The 27,384-nt window shown below is 39.6% G+C and overlaps 3 protein-coding genes across 6 annotated transcripts in view; all 3 read left to right on the top strand.

Moving 5' to 3' along the window:
- LOC121471484 (solute carrier family 22 member 10-like) overlaps positions 1–27,384 on the top strand; it is a 31,715-nt gene continuing 4,331 nt past the window's right edge. Inside the window, exons 1-7 of one of the 2 annotated variants that reach the window (XM_041722295.1) lie at positions 1–779; positions 2,197–2,300; positions 20,075–20,229; positions 20,329–20,497; positions 21,870–21,993; positions 23,273–23,388; positions 24,694–24,829. In XM_041722295.1, coding sequence (XP_041578229.1) covers positions 378–779; positions 2,197–2,300; positions 20,075–20,229; positions 20,329–20,497; positions 21,870–21,993; positions 23,273–23,388; positions 24,694–24,712 — 1,089 coding nt within the window. In that variant the 5' untranslated portion in view covers positions 1–377 and the 3' untranslated portion in view covers positions 24,713–24,829. Of the gene's footprint in view, positions 780–2,196; positions 2,301–20,074; positions 20,230–20,328; positions 20,498–21,869; positions 21,994–23,272; positions 23,389–24,693; positions 24,830–26,912; positions 27,128–27,384 lie in introns of those variants that run through there. The other variant, XM_041722294.1, reaches the window with a different exon arrangement.
- Positions 15,006–16,334, top strand: LOC121471486 (MICOS complex subunit MIC26-like). Its single transcript, XM_041722299.1, has one exon. The coding sequence runs from the start codon at positions 15,522–15,524 to the stop codon at positions 16,218–16,220; it is 699 nt and encodes a 232-aa protein (XP_041578233.1). The 5' UTR covers positions 15,006–15,521; the 3' UTR covers positions 16,221–16,334.
- LOC121471485 (nucleolar protein of 40 kDa-like) lies at positions 24,772–26,906 on the top strand. 3 transcript variants are annotated; one of them, XM_041722297.1, is made up of 3 exons: positions 24,772–25,310; positions 25,747–25,912; positions 26,023–26,906. In XM_041722297.1, exons 1-2 carry the CDS (start codon positions 24,772–24,774, stop codon positions 25,907–25,909), a joined length of 702 nt encoding a protein of 233 aa, XP_041578231.1. In that variant the 3' UTR covers positions 25,910–25,912; positions 26,023–26,906. The 3 variants fall into 3 exon arrangements, with proteins under 3 accessions (XP_041578231.1, XP_041578232.1, XP_041578230.1); XM_041722298.1 differs by having other exon boundaries at positions 25,750–26,906; XM_041722296.1 differs by having other exon boundaries at positions 25,747–26,906.

Here is a 27,384-nt window from a genome sequence, read left to right as displayed (position 1 = left end):
TCCTGGAAATGATTGAAGACTGCATGGCAAGTTTATTTTAGTTTATTTGGAGAGTTATGTACATGCCAAAGTCCAATGCTCTTTCAGAAGATCACTTAGGACAAGCACATTTGGAGATTAAAATTTTAAACAGATTTCTTTGTCAACAGAAGTATTTCTGGTAAATAATTTTCTCTCTGACTTTACTAAAAAATTAACACCTCCTGATTCCAGTAGGACTGGGAATACTGCTTCCACTGCTCTGTTGCAGGAATGATTGATAAGAAACTGGCATGAGGTCACACTTGACTTATTGTGAATTAATAGAAGGAAACAATTTTCTCCCTTTGAACTTATCTCCATAAAGTCTCCTCTTGAGGATCACCTGTTTGTACTCAATGGCCTTTCAGGAGCTCCTAGATCAAGTTGGTGGCCTGGGGAAATACCAGATCCTTCAGATGGTTTTAATTTTTCCCTCTTTGATGGTGCTATTATGTCAAATATTTTTGGAGAACTTCACTGCAGCCATTCCTGGTCATCGCTGCTGGGTGAACATCCTTGACAATGACACAGTTTCTGACAATGATACTGAGATCCTCAGTCCTGATGCCCTCCTGAGAATCTCCATCCCAATGGACTCAGACTTGAGGCCGGATAAATGTCACCGCTTTATCCATCCCCAGTGGCAGCTTCTTCATGTGAATGGAACCTTCACCAACATGACTGAGCCAGACAAAGAGACCTGTCTGGATGGCTGGGTGTATGACCAAAGTTCCTTCCCCTCCACCATCATTACTGAGGTAAGAGGCCTCATTTACCTCTTGTGAGTACTAGGTCTGGGTGTTTATTTATATATGGAATTTATTTTCTTTTCTTTTAAAATATTTTATTTATTTATTTGACAGAGAGAGCAGAGCAAGTGGGCGATCAAAAGCAGGGGGAACAACAGGGGAAGAAGGAGAAACAGGCTCCCTATTGAGCAGGGAGCCTGACATGGGGCTTGATCCCAGAACCCGGAGATCATGACCTGAGCTGAAGGCAGATGCCTAACCAACTGAGCCACGCAGGTGCTCGGGTGTGTAGAATAACAGGATAAACATAGTTCAAGTCTTCGTTTTTTTGTTTTTTGTTTTTTAGATTTTATTTATTTATTCATGAGAGACACAGAGAGAGGCAGAGACATAGACAGCTGGGGAAGCCGGCGCCCCATAGGGAGCCCGATGTGGACTTGATCCCTGGATCCGAGATCATGCCCTGAGCCAAAGTCAGACGCTCAACTGCTGAGCCACCCAGGTGTCTCAAGTCTTCAGTTATTGTGTAGATTCTGTAGTTAGCTCTCTTTCATTCTTTCAGCAAATAGTGATTGCTTTATCTTTTTTTTAATTTAAATTTTAGTTAACATATAGTGTAATATTGGTTTCTGGAGTAGAATTCAGTGATTTATCATTTACATACAGTACCCAGTGCTCATTACAAGTGCCCTCCTTAACCCTCATCATCCTTCTAGCCCATCCCCCATCCACCTCTCTCTATCAACCCTCAGTTTGTTTTCTATAGTTGTCGCTTATGGCTCGTTTCCCTATCTCTCTTTTTTCTTTCTCCCTTTCCCATATGTTCATCTGTTTTGTTTCTTAAATTACATATATAAGTGAGATCATACGGTATTTGCCTTCATAATTTCTAAGCACTTACATTGAATTGGAGGCTAGTGAAATCAACTAACTAGACATGAATTCCACTAAATATAATGTGAATGCTGATGATTAGACAAGTAAGTACTTGATATAATGTGTGCAAAGTTATTTTTTGGTCACTTGTTTTCAATCTAGTTGCAAATTGGAAATGCCTGTATTAATTAAAAAGAAAAATTTCCATGCCCTGACTACTTCTCAGAGAAGAAAATCAGGTGTTTTGATCCAGGTAAGAAATGCAGGCATCAGTATTTTAGAAAATCTCTTCAGTGTTTTTAGTGTGTGGCAAAGATTGAGAACCACTGAAGTACGAAGTGCTAAGTGAATATAAGATTGGCGCTAATATAACCTAGAAGATTTAGTTGAGGATTTCTAAAGAAAGTCATGCTTAAATTGAGACTTGAGTGATAAAGGTAAGTAAATGTAGGAAAGGGGAGTCTGTCCACTGATGACTTTTACAGTATGTGACACTGAAGGATTTTAAGCTGCTGTAAAGTTCCTCTGTGCTGGTTTTCTTCTCTTCCAGTGGGACCTAGTATGTAGTTATCAGTCACAGAAATCAGTTGTTCAATTCCTATTCATGACTGGAATGCTGGTGGGAGGACTCATAGGTGGTCATCTCTCAGACAGGTGAGTGCTCAGACAGAGACAGCAGACCAGATCACTGCTGCCCTTATTCTATGGTGTTTTCATAGCTTATGATTAAGTCTTTCATGAAGAAGTTTTTTTTTTTTTTTTAAGATTTTGTTTATTCATGAGAGACAGAGAGAGAGGCAGAGACACAGGCAGAGGAAGAAGCAAGCTCCATGCAGGAAGCCCGATGTGGGACTTGATCCCAGGACTCCAGGACCATGCCCCGGGCTGAAGGCAGGCGTTAAACCACTAAGCCACCCAGGATCCCAGGGATCCCCCATGAAGAAGTCTTTATTGAGTTCCTAATATGCAATTTATACTGTTGTGGGTTTCCTTGGTTCCCAAGGGAGCTAGAGATGGAAGTGGAAAATTAGTCTGTATGATTAAAATGCCACCTTAGTGCCACACATATCTCTGTACAGGACACAGAAATGACATCTCCATAAGACCTGTGGACATTTCAGAACAGTATTTATCAGGAGGTACCATAATACTTCATTTAGAGAGATAAGGAGTTACCTATGGGCAGGGAGAGAAAGATACTCCAGGACAGGGGGTTCAGCTTGTTTAAAGACACAGATACAGAGAATAACACTGAAAGCCTTCACCAGGGCTTCTGTGTTAAGTCCCTATGGACCCAGTGAGTTAAGTGCTTGTTAGTTTTCAGACTGATCATCATACTGTGGTTTCTCCACTGTAATTAGTAGACATTTGTGTAAAACCTGGGTACATAATGAGGTGGTATTGAAGTTATATGAAGAAATAATTGTGGCTAAATCTAGCTGTTTGTGTAAAAAAAAAAAGGCGGAGGTGGGTAGTGAGGTTTTTTAGAGGTAAATTTTTGCAAGCATATAAAGTAATTTAAAGACCTCAGGTGTCATAATTTGTATTGTGAGAAGGTTGGGGTATCCTGTGCCTGACAATGCCCATCCTGAAGTAGGCAGACAACCATGGCAGGCACACACTTAGGTCTCCCATGGAGGAAATGGGAGACTTAGAGTATCCCTTATTATTTATTAGCCTAACTTCATCTAATATTTCAGCTGGATATTGAGAGCTCTAAATGTAATTCATAAAATATTACAAGGTCAAAGTGTTGATATTGGGGACACCTGGATGGCTCCGTGGTTGAGCATCTGCCTTTGGCTCAGGGCCTGATCCCAGGATTCTGGAATCGAGTCCTGCATCAGGCTCCTTGCAGGGAGCCTCCTTCTGCCTCTGCCTTTGTCTCTGCCTCTCTCTCTGTGTCTCTCATGAATAAATAAATAAAAACTTTAAAAAGTAAAGTTGATATTGACCAAACTTTTGACTGAGTCCTTTTTGATGATTCACCATAAAATGCTGGTTGATGAGTTTATATGCGCATAGGGTAGTAGGTGTGTGTGTGTGTGTGTGTGTGTGTGTGTGTGTGTGTGTGTGTGGAGGGGAAGTGCTTGACACGATAAGAGAGTACAAAATTTGACAGAGGACTGAGCCTTACAGCTAAACATAGATAAAAAGCTTCTGAACAATGGTATTGGCATCAAAAGCACAGGCAATGAAAGCAAAAATAGACTTTTGAGACTACACCAAACTAAAAAGCTTCTGAATAACAATGGAAGCAATCAGTTAAGTAAAAAGAAAATCTACAGAATGGGAAAAATATCTGCAATCCATATATTTAATAAAGGGTTAATATCCAGAATATCTAGGAAACCACTACAATCAAGAGCAAAAACAAAAAACAAAACAAATAACTTGATTTTAAAAATGGGCAAAGGAACTCAACAGCTATTTCTCCAAAGAAGACATGGAAATAAGCAACAGGTGCCTAATGAAAAGGTGCTTAATATTGCTGACCATCAGGGAAATGGAAATAAAAAACTTATAACCGTTTGAATGGTTATTATATCCAAAAATTTGTTGCCAAGACCAGTCAATGTCAAGAGCTTTTTCCCCCCTAAGAGTTTTATGATTTCAAGTCTAATGCTTAGGTCTTTAATCCATTTTGAGTTAATTTTTGTAAGTGGTATAGATAGGGGTTGAATTTCTTTCTTGTGCATGTAATTATCCAATTTACCCAGTATCACTATTGAAGAGATTATATTATCCCATTTTGTATTACTGCCTCCTTTATCAAATATTAGTTGACCATATTACTGAATTTTTAGATTTGTTTTAACAATTTTTTTTGTTGAGTATTAAGGATTTTCACTCTATAAGATCATATCATCTGCAAACAGACAATTTAATTCTTCATTTCCAATTTTATATCTTTTATTGATTTTTTTCTTGCCTAATTGCTCAGGCTGGGACTTCCAGTGCTATGTTGAATAGGAGTGTTGCAAGTGGGTACCCTCGTCCTGAACTTAAAAGAGAATCTTTCAGCCTTTTGCTATTGAGTATAATGTTAACTATGGAGTTGCCATATATAGCTTTTATTTATTTAATAGGTTTTGGTATGTTGTGTTACCATTTTTATTTGTTTCAGATTTTGTTTATTTTTCTCTTGATTTCTTCTTTGACTCATTGGCTTTCCAGTTGTTTAATTTCCATAAATTTGTGAATTTCCCTCTTTTTTTTTGGTAATTATTTCTAGTTTTATTCCATTGTGGTTACAAAAGACACTTGATATAATTTCAATCTTCTTAAATTTGCTAAGGTATTTTCTTGACCTAACTGTCTTGAGAGTATTCCATGTGCACTTGAGGAAAATGTGTATTCTGTTGTTGGATGAATGTTCTATGTGTATTTATTGTAGTCATTTTTTGTAGTCATTTTTTCCTAAAGTACAGTTCAAGTCCAGTGTTCCCTTATTGACTACAGTCTCGATTTTTTAATTGTTGAAAATGAGGTTACTAGTTTTGTGTTTTTGTCTGTTTCTCCCTTCAGATATGTTAGTATTTGCTTAATATATTTAGGTGCTCTTATGTTAGGTACATGTTTATTTATGATTGGTATTTCTTGTTGGCGATGAGCCCTTTATAATTAATATAATAACATTCTGTGTATCTTCTTTTTTTTTTAAAAGATTTTATTTATTTATTTAACAGAAAGAGAGAGCATAAGTGGGGGTGGGCAGTAGGCAGAGGAAGAGGGAGTAGAATCCCCATGAGCAGAGAGCCATATGAGGGGCTTGATCCCAGAACCCTGGGATCATGACCTGAGCTGAAGGCAGACATTTAAGTGACTGAACCAATCAGGTGCCCCTGTCTCTTGTTTTTTTAATTCGAGAATTCAATCCATTTGTATTTAGAGTAATTATTGATGGGTAAAGCTTACTAATTCCATCTTACTAATTATTTTCTGGCTGTTTTGTTATTCCTTATTCCTTTCTTCCTCTTTTGCTGTCTTCCTTTGTGAATTGATCATATTCCTTAGTGGTATACTTTGATTCCTTTCTCTATCCTTTGTGAATCTAATGTAGCTTTTGGTTTGTGGCTACTTTGGGGCTTACAAAAATATAGATATAACAGTTTATTTTATACTTATAACACCTTAAGTTCATTCACATACAAAAACTCTACCTTTTACTTCCTCTCATCTATGTTTTTGTTGTTGAGTTCTTTTTTTAAAAATATATTTTATTTATTTATTCATGAGAGACACAGAGAGAGAGAGGCAGAAACACAGGCAGAGGGAGAAGCAGGCTCCATGCAGGGAGCTGGATGTGGGACTTGATCCTGGGTCTCCAGGATCATGCCCTGGGCCGAAGGCGGTGCTAAACTGCTGAGCTACCCGGGCTGCCCCAATTGTTGTGTTCTTATAAAAAGTAATATATAAGATGATGAAAGAAATCTTTGGCAGTTAATCTATATGGCATAGGTTGTAGTGATGATTTAACAGGTATATACTTATTTCCTTTTTTTTTAGGTTTATTTTTTTAAAATTTATTTATGATAGTCACACACACACACACAGAGAGAGAGAGAGAGAGAGAGAGAGAGGCAGAGACATAGGCAGAGGGAGAAGCAGGCTCCATGCCAGGAGCCCGACGTGGGATTTGATCCCGGCTCTCCAGGATCACATCCTGGGCCAAAGGCAGGCGCCAAACCGCTGCGCCACCCAGGGATCCCTATACTTATTTCCAAATTCTAGTTGTAAACATTAATTATGTACAGATTTTGTATGCTATAACAGAAAAGCAAAAAATTAAATAATATATAGGCACTAAGTCTGCTCTTTGATCTGGAGTGCCATTGTTTCTAAGTCCTCTTAGCTGACAGAACAAGGAAATGCATGTGTGTATTCTATCCCATGTATATAAACATGTGTATAAGTATTTCTACATGGAATCATCTGTGTGTATATTAATATACACGAGTTGATGCTGATGTTTCCAATTCTAATTCATTACTATAATGTCCATTCTAGCCTCCTTCCCTTGCTTATCTGTGAATTCCTTCTCCAAAAGTGAAAAACCTGTGTTCCACCAACCACCATCCACATAGTCATTTGCTCAATTTTAGTATGCATGTGCATCAGCATCAAAATTGTTAACCTGTATCCTCCTTGGGAAACAACTTTATCAACTAGATTATAGGGCTTATGTGTAGTTTCTTTAGTCTTATATATTTTACACATTTCAAAAAATCATCTAGAATGCTATTGATGTTGGCATCAATTCAAACCATATTGTTTTAAATTTGGAATATTAAATGTCATCACCATGGTAACCACAAAGAGCATATCTCACAATATACACAAAAGGAAACAAGAAGAGCCTCAAAGTGGTTCATAACAAAAAAATCAGCCAAATGTAAATGAAGGCAGCAATGGAAGAAATGAATGATGGAAAGGGTGTAAGACATACAAAAACCCCAGAAAAATGGTGGAAGTAGTTCCTTATAAAAAACTAATTTAAATATGAATAGATAAAATCCTAACAAAAGGCAGATTAGCACAATGGAAAAACAAAACATGATCCAGACACAATAAAACATGGTGCAACCATATGCTTTGTACAAGAGACTCATTTTAGATCTACACATATAGATTCAGAGTGAAAGGATGCAAAGAGATATTCCTCAAAAAATAGTAATCAGAAGAGAACTTGGTTGGCTATAATAATAGACAAGATAGACTAATCAAAAGTTGTTGCAAGAGACAAGGACATTATATATTGATACAAGGGTCAGTTCATCAAGCTATAACAATTATAACCATGTATGCATCAAAGAAACCCCCCCATATATGTAACGATCATTGGCATAATTGGAGGGCAAATTAATTCTCTAGTAGTAGTTGAAAACTTCAATGCCTCAGTTTTATTTTTTTGTGTGTATACTAATTTTAATTAAACAAAGCAGTTGAATATTATGTATGCTGTGACATCTTTTTAAAAAGAATAATTACTAGTGAAAGGGAATATAAAGGAAGGGAAAAGAAATGTTGGGAAATATCAGGAAGGGAGACAGAACATAAAGACTCCTAACTCGGGGAAATGAACTAGGGGTGGTGGAAGGGGAGGAGGGCGGGTGTTGGAGGGGAATGGGTGATGGGCACTGAGGTGGACACTTGACGGGATGAGCACTGGGTGTTTTTCTGTATGTTGGTAAATTGAACACCAATAAAAGTTAATTAAAAATAAAATAAAATAAAATAAAATGCATAGTAAAAAAAAATAAAAAGAATAATTACTACATAACATGTACTAAAAAATGCATAGACAAAAAACAAGAACTGCATTAGAACTTTAATACCAGTTGTCATAGAAAGAGAGAAATACCAAAGGATTTTACTTTCCATGCCCTATATTTGTGTACCTATATTTTTATTTTATTAAAAATTTTTAAAACTTAAATTCAATTCGCCAATATATATAGTATAACACCCAGTGCTCATCCCATCAAGTGCCCCTCCTCAACGCCCATCACCCAGTTACCACAACACCCCACCCACCTCCCCTTCTGCAACTCTTTGTTTCTTGGAGTTAGGAGTTTCTTATGGTTTGTCTTCCTCTCTAAGTTTTCCCGCTCAGTTCCCCTCCTTTCCCTCATAGTCCCTTTCACTATTTCTTATATTCCACGTATGAGTGAAACCATATGATGATTGTCCTTCTCCGATTGACTTATTTCACTCAGCATAATACCCTCCAGTTTCTCGGTTTTGATAATGGAGTAAACATCTAAGCAGAAGAACAGTAAGGAGATAGAGGACTTGAACATAAACTAGCAGGGTTAACAGACATGTGCAGAACTCTTTACCCGACAACAGCAGAAGACACACATTTTTCAGGTGTACATGGCAGTTATTTAGACCCGACTGCATTATTAAGGCTCAAAACAAGGAATCAATGGAGTTCAAAAGATCAAAATTATACAAAATATTTTCTCTGATTACAATAGAGTGAAACTAGAAATCAATAGGAGAAGCAAAACTGGAAAATTTACAAAAGCATGGAAATTAAACAGCACACTTACAGACAACCAATGAATCAAAGAAATCACAAAGGGAATTAGAAAACACTCAGAGATAAATTTAATTTAAAAAATTCAACATGCCAAAACATATGGGATATAGTAAAGACAATGCTCAGTGGGAAACTTATAGCTATAAATACCTACATTAAAGAGAAAAATATGGGTAAAGATGTCAGCATGAGGACAGAATAGGAGATCCGCAGCCTTATCCCCATATAGAAACAATGATTTAGCAGTCATCCACAGACAAAAATGCCTCTGTGGGAATCTGGGGATTTAGATCAGAGGTTTCAAAAGCTTGGTGGAGGCCAGATTTGAGAAAGGCAGCCTTAAGAAAGCAGACCTACATTCTAGTAGCAGGCCCACTGATCGTAGTCTTGGCTGTGGACCTGAAAGGAGCCTGCCTCCTACAGATCCAGTTCCAACCCAACTTTTCTGTTACCCTGCCACAAGCCCCATTCATCAAAGGATCCAGGAAGTGCCATTCTCATTGGTGACCTTGATTATAGATCCACTGATCCAGGCCTTACTGTAAACCTTGAAGCAGCCCTGTGACCCTGTACACCAAGGTTCAGGGATATTGCCAGTCCAGAGACCTTGCAGGAGCCACACCAACCCATACCACCAGTAGAAGGTCCACTAACTGGGCCTGACCTTGGACCCCACAGTGGCTACATGGCCCAGCTCCAGCCTCACCCAACCATGATCCCAGAGGCAGTCCCATCAGTCTGGAGACTCAGGAGGAGAAGGTCTTTTCCTGCCAAAACCAGTCTATAGAGTCAAGAAGTGTCTGCTCCTTCAAATGCAGAGACACCAATGCAAGGCTATAAGATCATGAAGAATCAGGCAAACATGACACTGCCAAAGGAAACTAATAACCCCCAGTAACTGCCCCTAAAGAAATGGAGATCCATCAACTTCTTGAGAAAGAATTCAAAATAATTATCTTAAAGAAGCTCAGTGAAATACAAAAAAGCACAGATGGACAACTAAATGAAACCAGGAAAAACAGTACATGAACAAAAGGAGAAGTGTAATAAAGAAACAAAAAACATGAAAAAAGAACCAAATAGAAATCCTGGAACTGAAGAATATAGTGACTGAACTGAAAATTCAATAGAGAGCTTCAACATCAGACTTGATCACACAGAACAAAAATTAAGTGAACTCCAGGAGAGGTATTGTGAAATTATCCAGTTAGAGGAACAGAAAGAAAACAAAATTTAAAAAGTTCAGAAAGCATATGAGACTTATGGGACAAAATCCAGTGAGATAATGTATGTATTATGGGTGTCCTAAAAGAAGAAGAAGAAGAAAGAAGAAGAAGAAGAAGAAGAAGAAGAAGAAGAAGAAGAAGAAGAAGAAGAAGAAGAAGAAGAAGAAGAAGAAGAAAGAGAAAGAAAGAGAAAGAAAGAGAAAGAAAAGAGCAGAAAGCTTATTTAAAGAAATATCTGAGAACTCTCCAAATCTTGGTCGAGAAATGGACATCTCGATTTGTGAAGCCATACAGTTCCCAAATAGGTAGAACCCAAAAGGGTCTATGCCAAGTCCTGTAGAACCAAATAATCAAATAATCAAAACTTAAAGAGAGAATTTGTAAAACAGCAAGAAGAAAGTCATTTGTCAAATACAAAGGAGCTCCCAGAACACTTTTAGTAGGTTTCTCGGAAACCCCACAGTCCAGAAAAGAGTGGGATGATGTATTCAAAATATTGAAAGAAAAACCTGCCAACCAAGAACAGTTTCTCTGGCAAAATTTTCTCTTTACAATATATGATTTCACTCAAATGTGGAATTTAGGAAACAAAACAAATGAACAAAGGGGAAAAAAAAGAGATAAACCAAAAACCACACTCTTATTGGTAGAGAACAAACTGATGGTTAGCAGAATGGGGGATGGGTGCAGGATGGATGAAATAGGTGATGGGGATGAAGGACTGCACTTGTTATGATGAGCACTGACTAATGTATAGAATTGGTGAGTGACTCTATTGTACACCTGAAGCTAACATAACACTCTATAACTGACACAAGTATATTGGAATTTAAAAAGTTAAAAATGAATAAATGAATGAATGAATGGAGATAAAACAAATAAAACCTGGGAAAAAAAGAATGAGAGAGAAATAAAGACTTTTGTAGACAAAAACTGAGGGAATTCGTCATCACCACTAGAACTGCCTAACAAGAAGGGATTTCTTCAAGTTGAAACAAAAGGGCATTAAACAACAGTCTAAAGTTTATAAAAGGGTTGAGGGGGGATTCTGGTCCATGATGGTGACGTAGGAAGACCTTGAATTCACCCCCTTGAAACACACCAAAGTGCACCTATATACAGAACAATTTCTCCTGAAGAACTGAAGGCCACTGAAGAAGACAGAGAAAGCAGCAGAGAACAAGAGAGATAGATACATGGTAACAAAGGGAACCTCCAGCCCCACACTGACAGAAAGAATAGTGCTGAAGGACAGGGAAGAGCTTTCTCTATCCTCCAGCACAGAAGGAAAAAAAAGGCAACTAATATTACGCTGTATGGTAACCAACTGGAATTTAAAGAAAAACTTGAAAAAATAATTAAAAAAGTAAAAGAGCAGCTAGCATAAAAAAAAAGAGAGACAGCAGTAGACTTTCACCAGCTAAATGGAGGAGGAGCTCCAGGAACACTTTCCAGGTCAGAGGGACTGGAGAGTGACATGGTTTAGTGCTCCCCATCCACCTGAAAAGCCCAGACCAGTGCAGGGTCTGGATGCCATCGCTGACTTGCTGGCTTGCTGCCTCAGAAAGCCCTGGGTCCACAGTCCCATGCTGGGGTAGAGTTGGGGTACAGAAAAAGAGCTGATGGAGCTAGGGTACAGAAAATGAGCTGCAGATTTTTTGTTTTCTTTCTCCTTTTATTCTTTTCACCCTCCCTCCTTTATTTCTTTCTTTCATTTATTTTTTCCTTCTTTTCTCTTTGAAAAGCCATGGTTTAAGAAAGCAACTAGCATATCAAAGAGCCAGCCCTAGAACTTTGCCAAACACAGTGGAGGGGAGCTGCTAGAATGGTCTCCACTGTCCACACTTCCCCTCCACCTTAGCAGAGAGTACAGTCTGGGCACACTAACTGACATGCCATCTCAGTGAGACCTGGGTCCGTAGCCCACATCAGCCCCAAGAATCCCTCCAAGGTGGCCACAGGGCAGTGCACACTGGGACGCTCCTGGTTAGTGCTCGCTATAACCCCAGCCTTTGTGCCAAGGGAACACAGGAGCAAAGTGCCCCAGAACACTCCAGGCCCATACCACCTTGGCTTCAGTTGGCTTGCTAGGATATCCCTGGTACAGAGCACTCTAGAATCTGTCAACTGATGTATGCTTCAGATTCAGCTGCCCTGCTGGGGTGCCCCCTGCATGCAGTGCCCAGGGAATCCCAGGCCCATGCTTGCATCAGTTTCAGCCATCCTGCCAGGGTGCCTCTTGTATGGAGTGCCCCAGAACACTCCCACCCACACTGTTCTCAGCTCCAGTCTCCTGGCCAGGCATTCCCTGCACTGAGCACCTTCAGACTCCCTGGCTTGCACCCAATTAAGCTTCAGCTCTCCTGCCAGGTTGCCCTCTGTGTGAAGAGCCATGGGATAACCTGGCCCATATACCACATCAACTCCAGCCACCCTGTCAAGACACTCCCTGCACAGCATGCTCGAGACACCCTGGTTTGTACCCATTTCAGCTTCAGCTGTCCTGCTAGGGTGCTCTCAACACATAGAACCCCATGTTGCATCTACTTCAGCTTTAGCTGTTTTGAAAGGGTGCTTGCTATGTGGAAAATCCCAGGACCCTCAGCCCACACCAGCCACAGGTCCAGGTAGCCAGCAAAAGTCACCAGGCATCTGGTGACAATCTACACTGGGGACAACCATACACAAGGTTATTCCTTCAAGTTTAGGAGAAGTAGCTCTTGGCCAAATCTATAAAGACATGTAACACAACAAGGCAAGGAAAAATAGGGAGACGGAAATATATGCTCTAAAAGAAAAAACAAGAAACAAACCTCAGAAAAGGAACAAAATTAAATGGAAATAAGTAATATGCTTGATAAATAATTTAAAGTAATGATAGTAAAGATACAGATTGGAGAGAAGAGTGGAAGAACTCAGTAATACTTTCAATAAAGAGATAGAAAAAATAAAAAAAAAGAAGCAGCCAGAGCTGAAGAATACAATAATTGAAATAAAAAACACTTAGAGGGAACCAGTAGTAGATTAGTGGGTCAGAATATATCAGTGATCTGGAAGACAGAATAATGGAAAGGACTCAAGCTGAACAGCCAAAGGGCAAAATAACTTTTTAAAAATGAGGATAGGTTGGGGCACCTGAGTAGCTCAGTCAGTTAAAGTGTCTGTCTCTTGATTTCAGCTCAGGTCATGATCTTAGGGCTGTGAGGCTGAGCCCCATGTCATGGTCCATGCTGGGCACGGAGACTGCTTAAGATTCTCTCTCTCTCTCTCTCTCTCTCTCTCTCTCTCTCTCTCTCTCCCCCACTCCCTCTCTAAAGAGAAAAGAAAAAAAAAAGGGGGGGTGGAATTAGGGAAGACCTAAATAAATGGAAAGGTATCCCATATTAATGAAGTAGGAAGATGTAATATTACCAATAACTCAGTAGTACTTAATGCAATCTATAATTTCAGTGAAATCCCTATCAAATTCCAACATTTTTTTTTCAGAAATGGAAAAGCTGAATCAGATTCATGTGAAATTGTGAAGGGCTCCAAACAGTCAAACAATGTTGAAAAAGAAGTATAAATTCAGAGGACTTATGCTCTCTGGTTTCAGAATTACTACCAAGCTACAGTGACTAATTACTATGGTATCAGCTTATGGATAGAAATACAAACCTATGTAGTAGAACTGAGAGTCCAGAAGTAAACTCATTCATTTATAGCCAACTGACTTTTTTTTTTTTTTTTTTTTTTTTTTTGCCAACTGACTTTTGAACAAGAGTGTCAAAAACCATTCAGTGTAGGAAAGAACAGGCTTTTTAGCAAATGGTGTTGAACAACTAAATTTTCACACAAAATAGAATTAGGTTTACCCCTACCTGATATTCTACACAAAAGTTAACACAAAATGAATCATAATTTATAAAACTCTTAAAAGAAAGGATAGAAGTAAATTTTCATGATCTTGTATTTGGCAATGATTCTTGGACCCCAAAACCACAAACAACAAAAGAAAAATAGGTAGATCAGATTTCATAACAATTAACATTATCAGTATCAAGAACGTTGAAAGAAAACCTATAAATGGGTGAAAATATTTAAAAATCATATATCTGACAAGGGCTTAATATCTAGAACATATAAAGAACTCCTACAACTGAACAACAAGATGATAAACCATCAAAAATCAGCAAAGGACTTGAATAGATATGTGGAGAAATTGAAACACTTGTGCATTGATGGTGAGAATAGAAAGTGATGCAGCCACTATGGAAAACAGTTTGGCAGATTCCCAAAGATCTAAACAGAATTGCCATATGAACCAACAATCCCAGTCCTAAGTTTATACTTTAAAAAATGGAAAACAGGGACTTCAACAGGTAGTTGTACATTGGTGTTCATGAAAGCATTGTTTATAATAGCCAAAGGTGAAACAATCCAAGTATCCATCAACAGATTAATGGATAAACAAAATATGGATATATACCCAATGGAATATTATTCATCCAGAGGAAAGAATGGCAAATGGTACAACACGAATAAACCTCAAAACAATTATGCTAAATGAAATAAGACAGGTACAGAAGGACCAATGTATGCATTGCCTTCTATGAAATATCTAGATCTGGCAAATAAATGGAGACAGAAGGTAGATTATAGATTATTAGAAGGATAAGAGTGAAGGGTAGAATGAGGAGTTATTGCTTACAGAGTTACAGAGTTTTTGTCTGGGGTAGATTAAAATGTTTTGGAAATAGTAGTGATGATCGTGAAATATGATGTAATTAACTAAGATGAATTGTACATTTACAAGTGATTAAAATAGCAAATTTTGTAGTATAGTATATATATCTTATCACAGTAAATATATTCAAAACTGTCTCCAACTATTATTGTGAATTATATATCTAATTTTGTCAATTTTGTTTCATGTGTTTTGTAATTTTGTTGAGTTTATATACATTTGACATTTTAAGCATTATTTCTGGAAAAGTATTCTATTTTGAAATTTATTCTACTTGATATTACTATAAAGACTCCAGGGAAAGCAGAGTGGGGTGGGGGTGGGGATCTTTCCTGTATTCAGAAAGAATACATCTTTCTGAAAGTTTGCTTAATCCAAACATGATTCCTAAAAAAAGAAAACAAACAAACAAACAAAAACCCAAACAAACGTGATTCCTAACTAGTACAGTGGCTTTGGTCTTGCTTTTTAAAAAAATAACTGCTTAGCAACTATTTATCAAGTCACTGAGTACATTCTCATGTGTAAGAAATGATTACGGATGAATTCTTAACAATTTAACCGTTCATATTCGAAAAACACACAAATTGCCCTGTCCAACGATCAACCCAAGATGGGCCATTTTAGCACAGCTTTTCTGAGCTAACTAATCTTCCTTTTTTTTTTTGGTATATTTTTCATTGGAGTTCGATTTGCCAACATATAGCATATCACCCAGTGCTCATCCCGTCAAGTGCCCCCCTCAGTGCCCGTCACCCAGTCACCCCAACCCCCCACCCACCTTCCCTTCCACTACCCCTTGTTCATTTCCCAGAGTTGGGAGTCTCTCATGTTCTGTCACCCTCCCTGCTTTCCCTGAGCAGCGCTTTGGTGTCATGCCCTCAATTTCCAGCATATACCGTTCTCAGAAAATAGTTGTAGGTAGTGGGAGGGGCCGGGGCCGGGGTGACCCCGCTGGAGCCACCTCTGTCAGCAACATGTTCAAGGTAATTCGGAGGTCTGTGGGGCCAGCCAGCCTGAGTCTGCTCACCTTTAATGTCTATGCGTCACCTAAAAGGGACTCACCTCACAAAACTTCTGTGAAGGTTAATGAACTTTCACTCTACTGGGTTCCTGAGGGTCAATCTAAATATGTGGAGGAGCCAAGGACCCAGCTTGAAGAAAGCATCTCACATCTCCGACATTATTGTGAGCCATATACAAGTTGGTGTCAGGAAATGTACTCACAAACAAAGCCCAAGATGCAGAGCTTGGTTCATTGGGGGTTAGACTGCTATGAATATCTCCAAAATGCACCTCCTGGTTTTTTTCCAAGACTTGGTGTTATTGGTTTTGCTGGCATTGTTGGACTTCTTTTGGCTAGAGGGTCAAAAATAAAGAAGCTGGTGTATCCACCTGGGTTCATGGGACTAGCTGCCTCTCTTTATTATCCACAACAAGCCATCGTATTTGTCCAGGTCAGTGGGGAGAAATTATATGACTGGGGTTTACGAAGATACATAGTCTTAGAAGATTTGTGGAAGGATAACTTTCAAAAGCCAGGAAATGTGAAGAATTCACCTGGAAGTAAGTAGAATGTTCCATGCTCTGTCCATTTTAATAAGTTATAGGTAAACATTGGAAACTCCACGCATTATCTACAGAAAAATGGCAGAGAAGTCAGTACTGAATGTAGTAAATTGGCTTTCTTTTTCAGGAAAAACTATACCAGGCTTCTTTGTTATCTTGGGTGATGCCATACTACCAGTGAACTAATCGGAAATCCTTTCACCTAGAGATAATGTCCAGCATTAGAACTCCTGGTTCTCATGTTGCTATTTATGTACGTAATTAAAATTCTGAATTAAAAAAAAAGAAAATAGTTGTATTTTTCAGCATTTCATATATATAAGGCCCCAGGCCTCCAAATATGTGTAACAATATACCCACGCATATGTGGATATTTTTCATAACAAAACACTGGGAAAAGCTTTGCTTTACCTGGGGGACTAGCTTGTAGGCTCTGCAGGAGTAAAGTTAATCTTGTAGCTGACTGTGTTTTCTTGGTCACCTTGGCTGTCAGTGAGGTCAGCATCCAATTCTCAACTCAATTGAAGTAGTTATGCTCAACCTGCTTGTCTCCATTTATTATTTTTCCTCCCTCATCTTGGTCTTCTTCTTTTAGTTCTATTTTCCTTGGTTGTGATATTTATTTACATACATATTTTACCTAAAAACCTCCTGATTTTTTTTAAGAATATGCCAGTATAGAGGTGCCCAGGAGGCTTAGTCAGTCTGCCTTGGGCCCAGGTCAAGATCCAGGGGTCCTGCGATTGAGCCCCACGTTGGGCTCCCCAGTCTGTGGGGAGTCTGCTTCTCCCTCACCCCCTCCTTCCTCCAGCTTGTGCTTACTTTCTCTTTCAAATACGTAATTAAATCTTTTTTAAAAAAGTATATGCCAGTATATATACATATACTTGGATAAATAACTGTGAAGAATTCCCATTATGACACTGAGCTGGTAATGGGACAACCAAAATGTAGATTTAACTAACAAACACTTCTCCTCAGTGATACAGTATTGCAACCATTCCTGGAAAGAATATGTGATAGCTTCTGCCTAACCTCAGACTGTTTCTCTATTAGATATAAATTAAACCTTATCGTGTATATGAATTGCCTGGGAACCCTGTGAAATTGCAGATTCTGATTCACAAGGTCTGGGGCAAGCTGAGAATCCAAATTTCTATCAAGCTCCCCAGTGATGCCAACACTGCTGGTCCTCTGAACTCATCAGAATAGCAAGGGACAGGATAATAAGGAGGCAGGGGCATGATGATCAACTCTGTGACATTTAGGCTTGACTGATTTGCCATAACCATTTGGTAAATATGTGTGTGATGTGTGTGGAGAAGTCAGTTCAGAAAGCAGATGGGTCCATGCCATTCTCACTCCCGCACACCAGGCTCTGCTAATCCTCAATCAGTGCCATCAACATCACATTTGTCGAAAACTGACTCCTAGATTCTTTTTTTTTTTTCTTTGACTCCTAGATTCTCTCTGTAGTGTAGACCTGAATCGCCATCCTACTCATTAATCCTGACATGGCCTCATAGAGATGAGGCTCCTAGGAAATCACCTGGTTCAGCCTCCCACCCAGGATGAGGAATCTCCCTGTCTCCTTCCCCTGTCCCGTGGTCCCAGCAGGCTCTGTTTGATTACCTTCATTGGCAGGGACTCACGATCCCCAAGGCAGCCTATGACATTAAGAAATAGCTCTTATGAAAACAAAGCTTGTCTTCCTGCTGAGTCAAAATCAACTTCCTGGTAACCTCTACCCACTGAGCCTTGTCTGCCGCTTGCAGCATTTCAAGTTGGCTCCTACCCGCGTCAGACTTTCCAGTACTGCAGATAGCTGCTATGCCTCCTGTCCACGCTTCTCCAACTAGATGCTCCCAAGTCCTCCAATTGCTGGGCTGAAAGGTCCAAAATGCCAATCTTCTTCTGAGCATGGCCCAGCTGTCAATATGACTCTTAAAAATGGTGCCCAGCATGTATCCAAAATAATTGAAAGCAGGGTCTTGAAGAGCTCTTTGTAGATCCATGTTCACAGCAGCATTGTTCACAATAGTCAAAAGATGGAAACAACCCAAGTGTCCAGCAGCGGATGAATGGAGAGGCAAAATGTGGTGTGTACATACAATGGAATATTATTTAGTCTTACAAAGGAAGGAGATTCTGACACATGCTATGATATGGACATTGAGGACACTATGCTAAATGAAATGACACAAAAAGATAATTGCTGGGGTTCCTGGGTGGCTCAGTCAATTAAGCATCTGACTCTTGATTTCAGCTTAGGCCATGATCTCAGGGTCGCGGTGTGGAGCCCCGCAAGGGGCTCTGTGTTCAGCAGGGAGTCAGTCCACTTGAGATTCTCTCTCCTTTTGCCCCTCCCCCATCTAGTCTGCGGCACCACCCACCCCCCCTCACCAAATAAATAAATCTTAAAAAAAAAAACTCCAGTGTTGTTCTTAAAAAAAAAAAAAAGATTTTATTTATTTATTCATGAGAGACACACACACACACACACACACACACACACACAGAGGCAGAGACGCAGGCAGAGGGAGAAGCAGGCTCCACGCAGGGAACCTGACGTGGGACTCGATCCCAGGTCTCCAGGATCACACCGTGGGCTGAAGGCGGCGCTAAACCACTGAGCCACCCGGGCTGCCCTGTTCTTATTACGATATGAATTGTGTATTTTTTTCCGTCACTTTACTCTCAATCTATACTATTTTAAGTATGATTCTTGACAGTATATAGTTCCTTTTTAAAAAAAAAAATTTATTTATTTATTCATTCATTTATTTATTCATGACAGACAGAAAGAGAGAGGCAGAGACATAGGCAGAGGGAGAAGCAGGCTCCCTGCAGGGATCCAAATGTAGGTCTTGATCCCAGAACTCCGGGATCACACCCTGAGCTGAATGCAGACGCTCAACCACTGAGCCACCCAGGTGTCCCTATAGTTCCTTTTTTTAATGTATTCTGGTTATCTCTATTATTTGGTAGAGTGTTTGGACCATTAGAAATTATTTTTATTAACTATAATTATTGCTCTGGTTTTGTTTTAGTCTCCCATTTTATTTTTTTGTTTTCTATCTTGTTTCTTGGGTGATGATAATGATCATGACTTGGGATCATTTGTTGCTTTTGTTTCTATGTTTCACACCTTTTATCTTTTGGGGGGAATTATTTGAATATTTCTCTAAACATTCTTAAAGTCCAATAGTCCATAGAATTTCCTTTTCCTTATTTGTTTTTCACCTTCTTTCTCCCTTCGTTCTTCATCTTATGTAATTATTTTCTCTGAGAAATTTCCATAATTTTCTCTTTTTGGGTTGTGGCACTCTTACATTCTGTTCTACATAAAGCACATTGCATGAAGCCTATAAACCCACATTCAACAGAGAGACATTATTACACAACCCTTAAGCAACTTTGATTGTTTTACTGATGTAACAATCAGTCCTGCATCAGTCTAACCTTAGCCTGTAAGGTCCTAGAGACCCAAGGACATAGCTCTCCTGCATTCTAGACACTCTACAGCCTCTCTACTATATATGGTAGTACAATGGATGCTCATAGTATATTACAATTTCCAATATTTTGTTCTCTTTTATATGGTATCACTTGGTGTCAGAGGCCTACTGGTGATTGGATGATAAAGTTTTGTTACTGTTTGTCTACATTATAGGTACAGACATTGCTTTCGAGATTTCTGTTGTTTTTAGTTATTGATTTGTCAAACTTTTAGGTACTAAGAATCACTTGTTAAAATATTCTTTAAATTTCGGAGTATGCTTTTGGTTTTCTTAAGTTTTTGTCCCCCCCCCTCCAAATTCTTATTGCTTCCATAATCTAATCTGACTCTGTTTTTTAGGTTTGGGAGAAAGTTGATTCTCAGGTGGTGTTTACTACAGCTTACCATCTTTGGGACCAGCGCAGCTTTTGCTCCCACCTTCCTCATATACTGCTTACTACGCTTCTTATCAGGTTGTGCTTCCATAATCATCCTGATGAATGGCTCTCTGCTCAGTAAGTCAGATTTTGATCTTCTCCATTTTCCAAGCTTGAATTTGACCTTGAAATTTCACCTTTGTCTGACATTAATATCCCAGTTGGGTTTTCTTTCAGTTATAGAGTGGATAAGGCCCTCGTCTAAAGTCATGGCAATCACCCTGATAAGCTGTGCCTTAAGTTTGGGACAGATGATCCTGGGAGGACTGGCATTTCTCTTTCGAGGGTGGCGCACTCTGCAGCTGGTGGTCTCTGTACCTTTCCTTGTCTTCTTTTTCTCCTCAAGGTATGAGCCTTCTTTCTCCTCTTGCCTTTATGGGAACCTGGGGTGAAAATGAAGATTGCATTGGAATATATTGATTTTCTTATTTCCTGGACCCTTTCTTATTGTCTGAATCTAAAACCCACGTTTCTCATCTATTCAGTCTGTGCAGTTTGATAAGCAGAACAGGAATTAGTAATGACCTTTCTGGAAGTTCTGGGTTTTTTTTTTTTTTTTTTGTATTGTTTTGTTTTAAGTCTTAACCAGCAGAGCAGTCAAAGTTATTCAAATACTATTTTCTTTTATACAAAATATAGACACAAATATCTCAAAAAGAAATACTTTTAATTCTTTTTTGGCTTTGGAATGAATCAGGTTTGGCAAAAATTTTCAGATTTTCATTTTTGTAGGCGAAGTAGGATAAAAGGAAGAGTCAGCAAATTTATTCATAAAAGAGCAGCATGATTTATTCAATACTAAAAATTGGTATGCAGATTGGATGATTGATATCATGTATTCAGCACTCCCTTTCCCTTAAATATTTTTTATTTTTTTTTATTTTTATTTATTTATGATAGGAACACAGTGAGAGAGAGAGGCAGAGACACAGGCAGAGGGAGAAGCAGGCTCCATGCACCGGGAGCCTGACGTGGGATTCGATCCCGGATCTCCAGGATCGCGCCCTGGGCCAAAGGCAGGCGCCAAACCGCTGCGCCACCCAGGGATCCCTCCCTTAAATATTTTTAACAAGCATTTATGGATAGCTTCATCCCTGTACTTAACCATCTAAAGGAGAGTCAAATTTAGCTCATCATAGAGACACAACTATAGATTTAATACAATGAGATGAGTTCAGAGAGAGGAGAGTATAATTTATGCCAGACTCATCCATTATGTCGTTATATCCTTATAATAATCCTACAAGGAGAATGGTACTACAGTTCCCATCTTATTGAAGAGAAAACTGAGGCAGATGTAAATAAGTGACTGACTTATGTAGTAAGTTACCAACATAGCTGGTAGTGGCAGGAGTACTTCTAATATTTTTCGGGCTTTAAGCTTACATAATTTGGGGACTTCTTTTTTTAAAAAGACTTCTTAATTATGCATAAGGAACTCTCAAGCTTAAGCTTCACAAGCTTCTTTGAAAAGTTGCTGAGTAGGCAGAGAGGAAGTTAACTCCGAAGTCTGTGTGTTCCTGACCATGAAGATGCACTTCAATGTATTTGGTCTTTCTCATATTTTCCTAGTATTTCTGAAATAAACCTTGAGTTTCTGTTCCTAACCCAGTAAGTGGTGGATATTAGATGGAAGGCAAAAAGTGTCTGTAGTCGATAATCATATGACAAATAAATAAGAGAGAGTTGACTGTACTTGTATGCTGTTCTTCCATCAGGTGGCTGGTGGAACCTGCTCGGTGGCTGATTATCAACAATAAACCAGAGGAGGGCTTAAAGGCACTTAGAAAAGTTGCACATATAAATGGAATGAAGAATGCTGGAGACATCCTGACCATGGAGGTGAGCAGGAAATGGAAGATGGTTACTTAGTGACTTGGAGGAAAGACATAAGCTGACTCCACATTCTCCTTATTGAGATAGACAAACTGTTTTCCTAAAAAGGGCGCAGAGAAGGTAAGCTCAATTCTCTAGTCTTTCATGGCCACCTCACACCGAAGGAGCTTTGAGCACTGTGCAACTACCTCTTCCTTTAGTTCACTTCCTGATCTGAATCTATAACCTATAACTCTTGTGGATGACCTGCACCTCTCCATGATCTCATTTTCTATTTTTTCTTTTGCTTTTTTTCAAATTTTTATTTAAATTCGACTTAGTTAACATATAGTGTAATACTGGTTTCAGGAGTACACTTTAGTGACCCATCACTTACATATGACACCCAATGCTCAACACAAGTGCCCTCCTTAATATCACTTGTGCTGTTAGGATCAAAGAGGTTTTTCTGCCTTCATTCTCCTTCAGGATTTTGATGGATTCTTGTCTCATATTTAGGTGTTTCATCCATTTTGAGCTTGTTTTTGTGTATGGTGTAAGAAAATGGTCCAATTTCATTCTTTTGCATGTGACTGTCCAATTTTCTCAACACCATTTGTTGAAGAGACTGTCTTTTTTTCCATTGGGTATTATTTCCTGTATTGTCAAAGATTAGTTCACCATAGAGATGAGGGGCCATTTCTGGGTTCTGTATTCTGTTCCATTGATCTACGTCTGTTTTTATTGAAATCTTGCCATTTGTAATGACATGGATGGTACTAGAAGGTATTATGCTAAATGAAATAAGTCAGTCAGAGAAAGAGAAATAACATATGATTTTATTCACATGTGAAATTTAAGAAACAAAACATACAAACATAGGGGAAAGAGAAAGAAAAAAATAAGGTGAAAATTGACAAAGAGGCAAACCATAAGAGATGCTGAACTCTAGGAAACAAACTGAGAGTTGCTGGAAGGGAGGTGGGTGAGGGGATGGGATAATTGGATGATGGACTTTAAAGAGGGCACTTGATGTAATGAACACTGGATGTAATATGCAACTAACAAATCATAAATTCTACCTATGAAACTAATAAAAATATAATTTTTGCTTTTTAATACCCTGGAGTCTCCTTTAAGTCTTTACAGCTTCATATCCTTTTCACACCTGTGATTTATTATACACACCTGTATAATAAATTATGCAGGAAAGAAAGGGAGCACATTTATTTTGTCCTATCGGGTGCAGGTGCTTGCCACAATGCCTGGCACTGTGTTGACAAATGATACATGTATGTTGTTTAAGGGTTTAAGATCCAGCATGCGGGATGAGCTGGAGGCAGCACAGACCAAAACTACTGTGTGTGACTTGTTCTGCACCCCTGACCTGCGTAAGAGAATCTGTCTCCTGCTATTTGTAAGGTGGGCTTCACACAGTGCATGACAATGTTAAAAAGGTGGAGACATCTATTTATTTCAAAGGTTATAACAGTGTTATGGGCGTGGGGGTGCTGATTTGGAGATAGAAAATGAGGAAAACATACTGAGTGTTGCTGTGCTGGGAGATGGGCAAAGTATTATAAAAAGATGCACCATATGAAGAGGACTTAATTGTGTTATATCGCTTCATAATCTCACTCCTGGAGATTGATGTTGGGGTTCCACCACAGCACAGATTTTGGCATTTAGTTTCCTTCATTTTTTTCTTCCAATTTTTTTCAAATTTTTATTTAAATTCTAGTTAGTTAACATCAGACAGTGCAATAAAATCTTACTAACAGTAATGTGAAAAGATAGTGAATATATACAGCTTGAAAAACATTTCAATGTGTAAAAATGTAAGCAGTACCTAGATCAAGTTAGAAAATCCTAATTCCCCGGAAGGTTCTCGCATAGTTCCTCTACAGTGAGAACCACCATTATTATAGTGGCTCAACTCTCATCCCCTCCTCACTGTTTGCTTGCACACTGCATAACTCTTACCAGCTGTCCTGCTCCCTATCACCCCAGAAGAGTGTTGCCTAGTCTTGACTTTCACATAATATAAATAATAAAATGGTTTCGTGACAGCCCCCTTTCCTCAAGCTAATTTATGTAAAATTCATCCATTTTGTCATAGGTAGCAGTAGGTGGTTATCTTCCCTAATGTTTCAGTATTCCATGAGATGAACACTCTACCATTTCTTGATGTACTTCAATATCACTGGACTTGTACTTGTTTCCAATTTGGGGTGTTAGCACTAGGACTTCCCTAAAGGTGTTGTACTTTATCTCTTGAGGGATATAAGTGCTTACTTTGGTAGGGCTGAGGGGGATTTTAAATTTAATTCTGAAATTTTGAAGATATTTAAAAAAGCATACAGGACAATATATGCCAAATGCCAACTTAAGAAGGTAACTGATTGTATTTCCTCTGGTACAGCTGGTGCATGTTTGCTTGAATTCTGACATTTTTCTTTTAGCCCTAGGAAATCATATCTGAGCTTTAAATTCCCTAGAACTGTGTCAGACTCCAGAATATGGTGCCTGAAGATAAAGGGGACTCAGGTAGTCTCTTGAAAGCTTAAACGCTAGTTGAGCGAAAGGAAAGTTCTTCACAGTTTTGGGGTTGAAGGAGAAGAGGACTCACAGCACACTGACAACATTCAAAAAAGAAATTCTTCCCCCCAGGTGGTTTTTTTTTTAATATTTTACTTATTTATTTTGACGTTTTGTGCAATGCTGCAGCCGGGAGACCCGGAGCTGACCCAGAGACACTTGAATTAACTGGCAGAAGAGAAATGGAGGAGCCATAGAACATTAAGGATGAATTCAGGAAGACCCGAGACCATGGAGAACTTGCCTGCTCTCTACATTATTTTCCAAGGAGAGGTTGCTATGGTTACAGACTATGGAGCCTTCATCAAAATCCCTGGCTGTCAGAAGCAAGGTCTGGTCCATCGAACTCACATGTCATCCTGTCGTGTGGATAAGCCTTCTGAGATAGTGGATGATGGAGGCAAAGTATGGGTGAAGCTTATTGGCCGGGAGATGAAAAATGATAGGATAAAAGTATCCGTATCCATGAAAGTCATCAACCAAGGAACTGGGAAAGACCTTGACCCCAACAACATTATCATTGAGCAAGAAGAGAGGCGGTGGCAGTCCTTCCAGGATTACACTGGGCAGAAGATCACCCTCGAGGCTGTCCTGAACACCACCTGCAAGAAGTGTGGCTACAAAGGCCACTTTGCAAAGGATTGTTTTATGCAACCAGGAGGGACCAAGTATTCTCCGATACCTGATGAGGAAGAGGAGAAGGAAGAGGCAAAGTCAGCAGAGTTTGAGAAGCCTGACTCCACAAGGTATTCTTCTAGAAAAAGAAAGAAGGAAAAGAAGAAAAAAACCCATGGAGACAAGAAGTCGTCTGAGTCTGACAGCTCAGACTCTGAGAGTGACACAGGCAAGAGGGCAAGGCACACATCAAAAGACAGCAAGGCAGCAATGAAGAAGAAGAAGCACAGGGAGTGAGAGTGGAAAGAGTAGAGGGGGTGGTGAGAAGGGGAGGAACCAGGAGCCTTGTGCCTTGAAGCCCTGGCTCCCGGAAAGACTCAGTAGTGTGAATGTGGCCTCCCACCCCACTGACTTCACCTGTGGGAGATGGCTTGCCCTTATGCAGCAGGCAGGTTTGGGAGTTAGATGTCAAAGCATCTGCCTGAATGAGTTAACTTATCATTCCTGGTCCCTTTGCAAGTGACCCCTGCAGCTCACCCATTCATTCACTCAACTTTCTTCATTCAGCAGGAGGTCCTATTACCCTCTCCAGCTGCCACTGCCAGAGCCAGATTCACAGGACTCCTGCACGGGAGTCCAGGCTGCAGCCACAGGTACTGCTGTGGAGGCGAGTCTGGCTGTAGTTGAGAGAACAGTGACGGGGCCCCCTGTCGGGTCTGCCTTGGGCTGATTGGTGAGTGATCCCTGCGGCGTCCGACCCAGGGGCCCGGCCGAGGGAGACCGGCAGGCGGAGGGAGAACGGGAGAACGTAAGAAGCGGTGCTCACTTTCTCCATTCCCCCAGCATGATTCTACCAGGCTACAAGGACAGCCCGAAAACAATTGTTTGCAGCACCTGAGCTTGTGTGGGACACTCAGCCAGACCACTGAACCACATAACTCAAGCCAAGATCATTGCTTTACTTTGTATTTACTACTGTGTGAGTCAATTGGTTCCACTTCAGGTCTCTGCTTAAATTCCTGGCATAAATGTAAAAAAAAAGATTTTATTTATTTATTCTAAGAGACACACAGAAAGAGAGGCAGAAACATAGGCAGAGGGAGAAGTAGGCTCCATGAAGGAAGCCTGATGTGGGACTCCATCCAGGCATTCAGGGATCATGGCCTGACCCAAAGGCAGATGCCCAAACCACTGAGCTACTCAGGCATCTCTTACCCCCAGGTTTTAATCGTTCTATGTATCATGCGGTTTGGTGATTGGGGTCATGTTATATCTCCCAATCATTATCAACTCTCGGCTTAGGGACTCAAATGACAGAATGACAAAAGGGATGCCTGGATGTCTCAGTGGTTGAGCCTCTGCCTTTGGTTCAGGGCGTGATCTCGGGGTCCTGGGATCAAGTCCTGCATTGGGCTCCCTGAATGGAGCCTGCTTTTCCCTCTGTCCATGTCTCTGCCTCTCTTTCTGTGCCTCTCATGAATAAAGAAATAAAATCTTAAAAAAAAAAAAAGAATGAATGAATGAATGACAGAAGGAGTATTGTTTTATAAATTGCCAGGCAATTATTTATGGTAACTTTAAAATTATCACTTTAAAATATGTATTATACAAATCAGACTGGACCTTTATTCTTTAACACTGACCACTAGTTGTCTGGATTAATATAGTCATCAACTGCAGCATGTAGGCTTTGAATCTTATGGAATGCATCTTTCTCCTTTTGTTCATTTCAGATTTGCAATCGTAATACCCTTTTATGGCATCACAATTAATCTACAGCACTTTGGGAGCAATATTTTCCTGTTCCAGGTAGTCTTTGGAGCTCTCACTGCGTTAGTCCGATGTCTTCCTCTTTTAGTACAGAATCATATGGGCCGTCGAACAACCCAGACAGTTTTCATGTTCCTGGTGGGACTTTCTATTTTGGCCAACACATTTGTGCCCCAAGGTGAGAAAAGGGTGTGAAAAGAGGAGAGAAAAGAGGTATCTTTTCCCCATCCTTTAGGGATTGTATTGATCACACTTGTCTGAAGCTAGGAGTTACGTCAATTTTAAGAGCCACATATGCCCCCAAACGAGGGTTTAAAGCAAATCCTGCTAAGAAGCTGTTAGGAAAAGAGCCAAAAAAAAAAAAAAAAAAAAAAAAGGAAAAGAGCCAAAGGTCCACAACGGGCAGCTCAGACATATATTTCTCTTCATCACATT

Source organism: Vulpes lagopus, chromosome 11, assembly GCF_018345385.1.
Source record: "Vulpes lagopus strain Blue_001 chromosome 11, ASM1834538v1, whole genome shotgun sequence".
Lineage (NCBI taxonomy): Eukaryota > Metazoa > Chordata > Mammalia > Carnivora > Canidae > Vulpes > Vulpes lagopus.
This window is presented reverse-complemented; position numbering and strand designations above follow the sequence as displayed.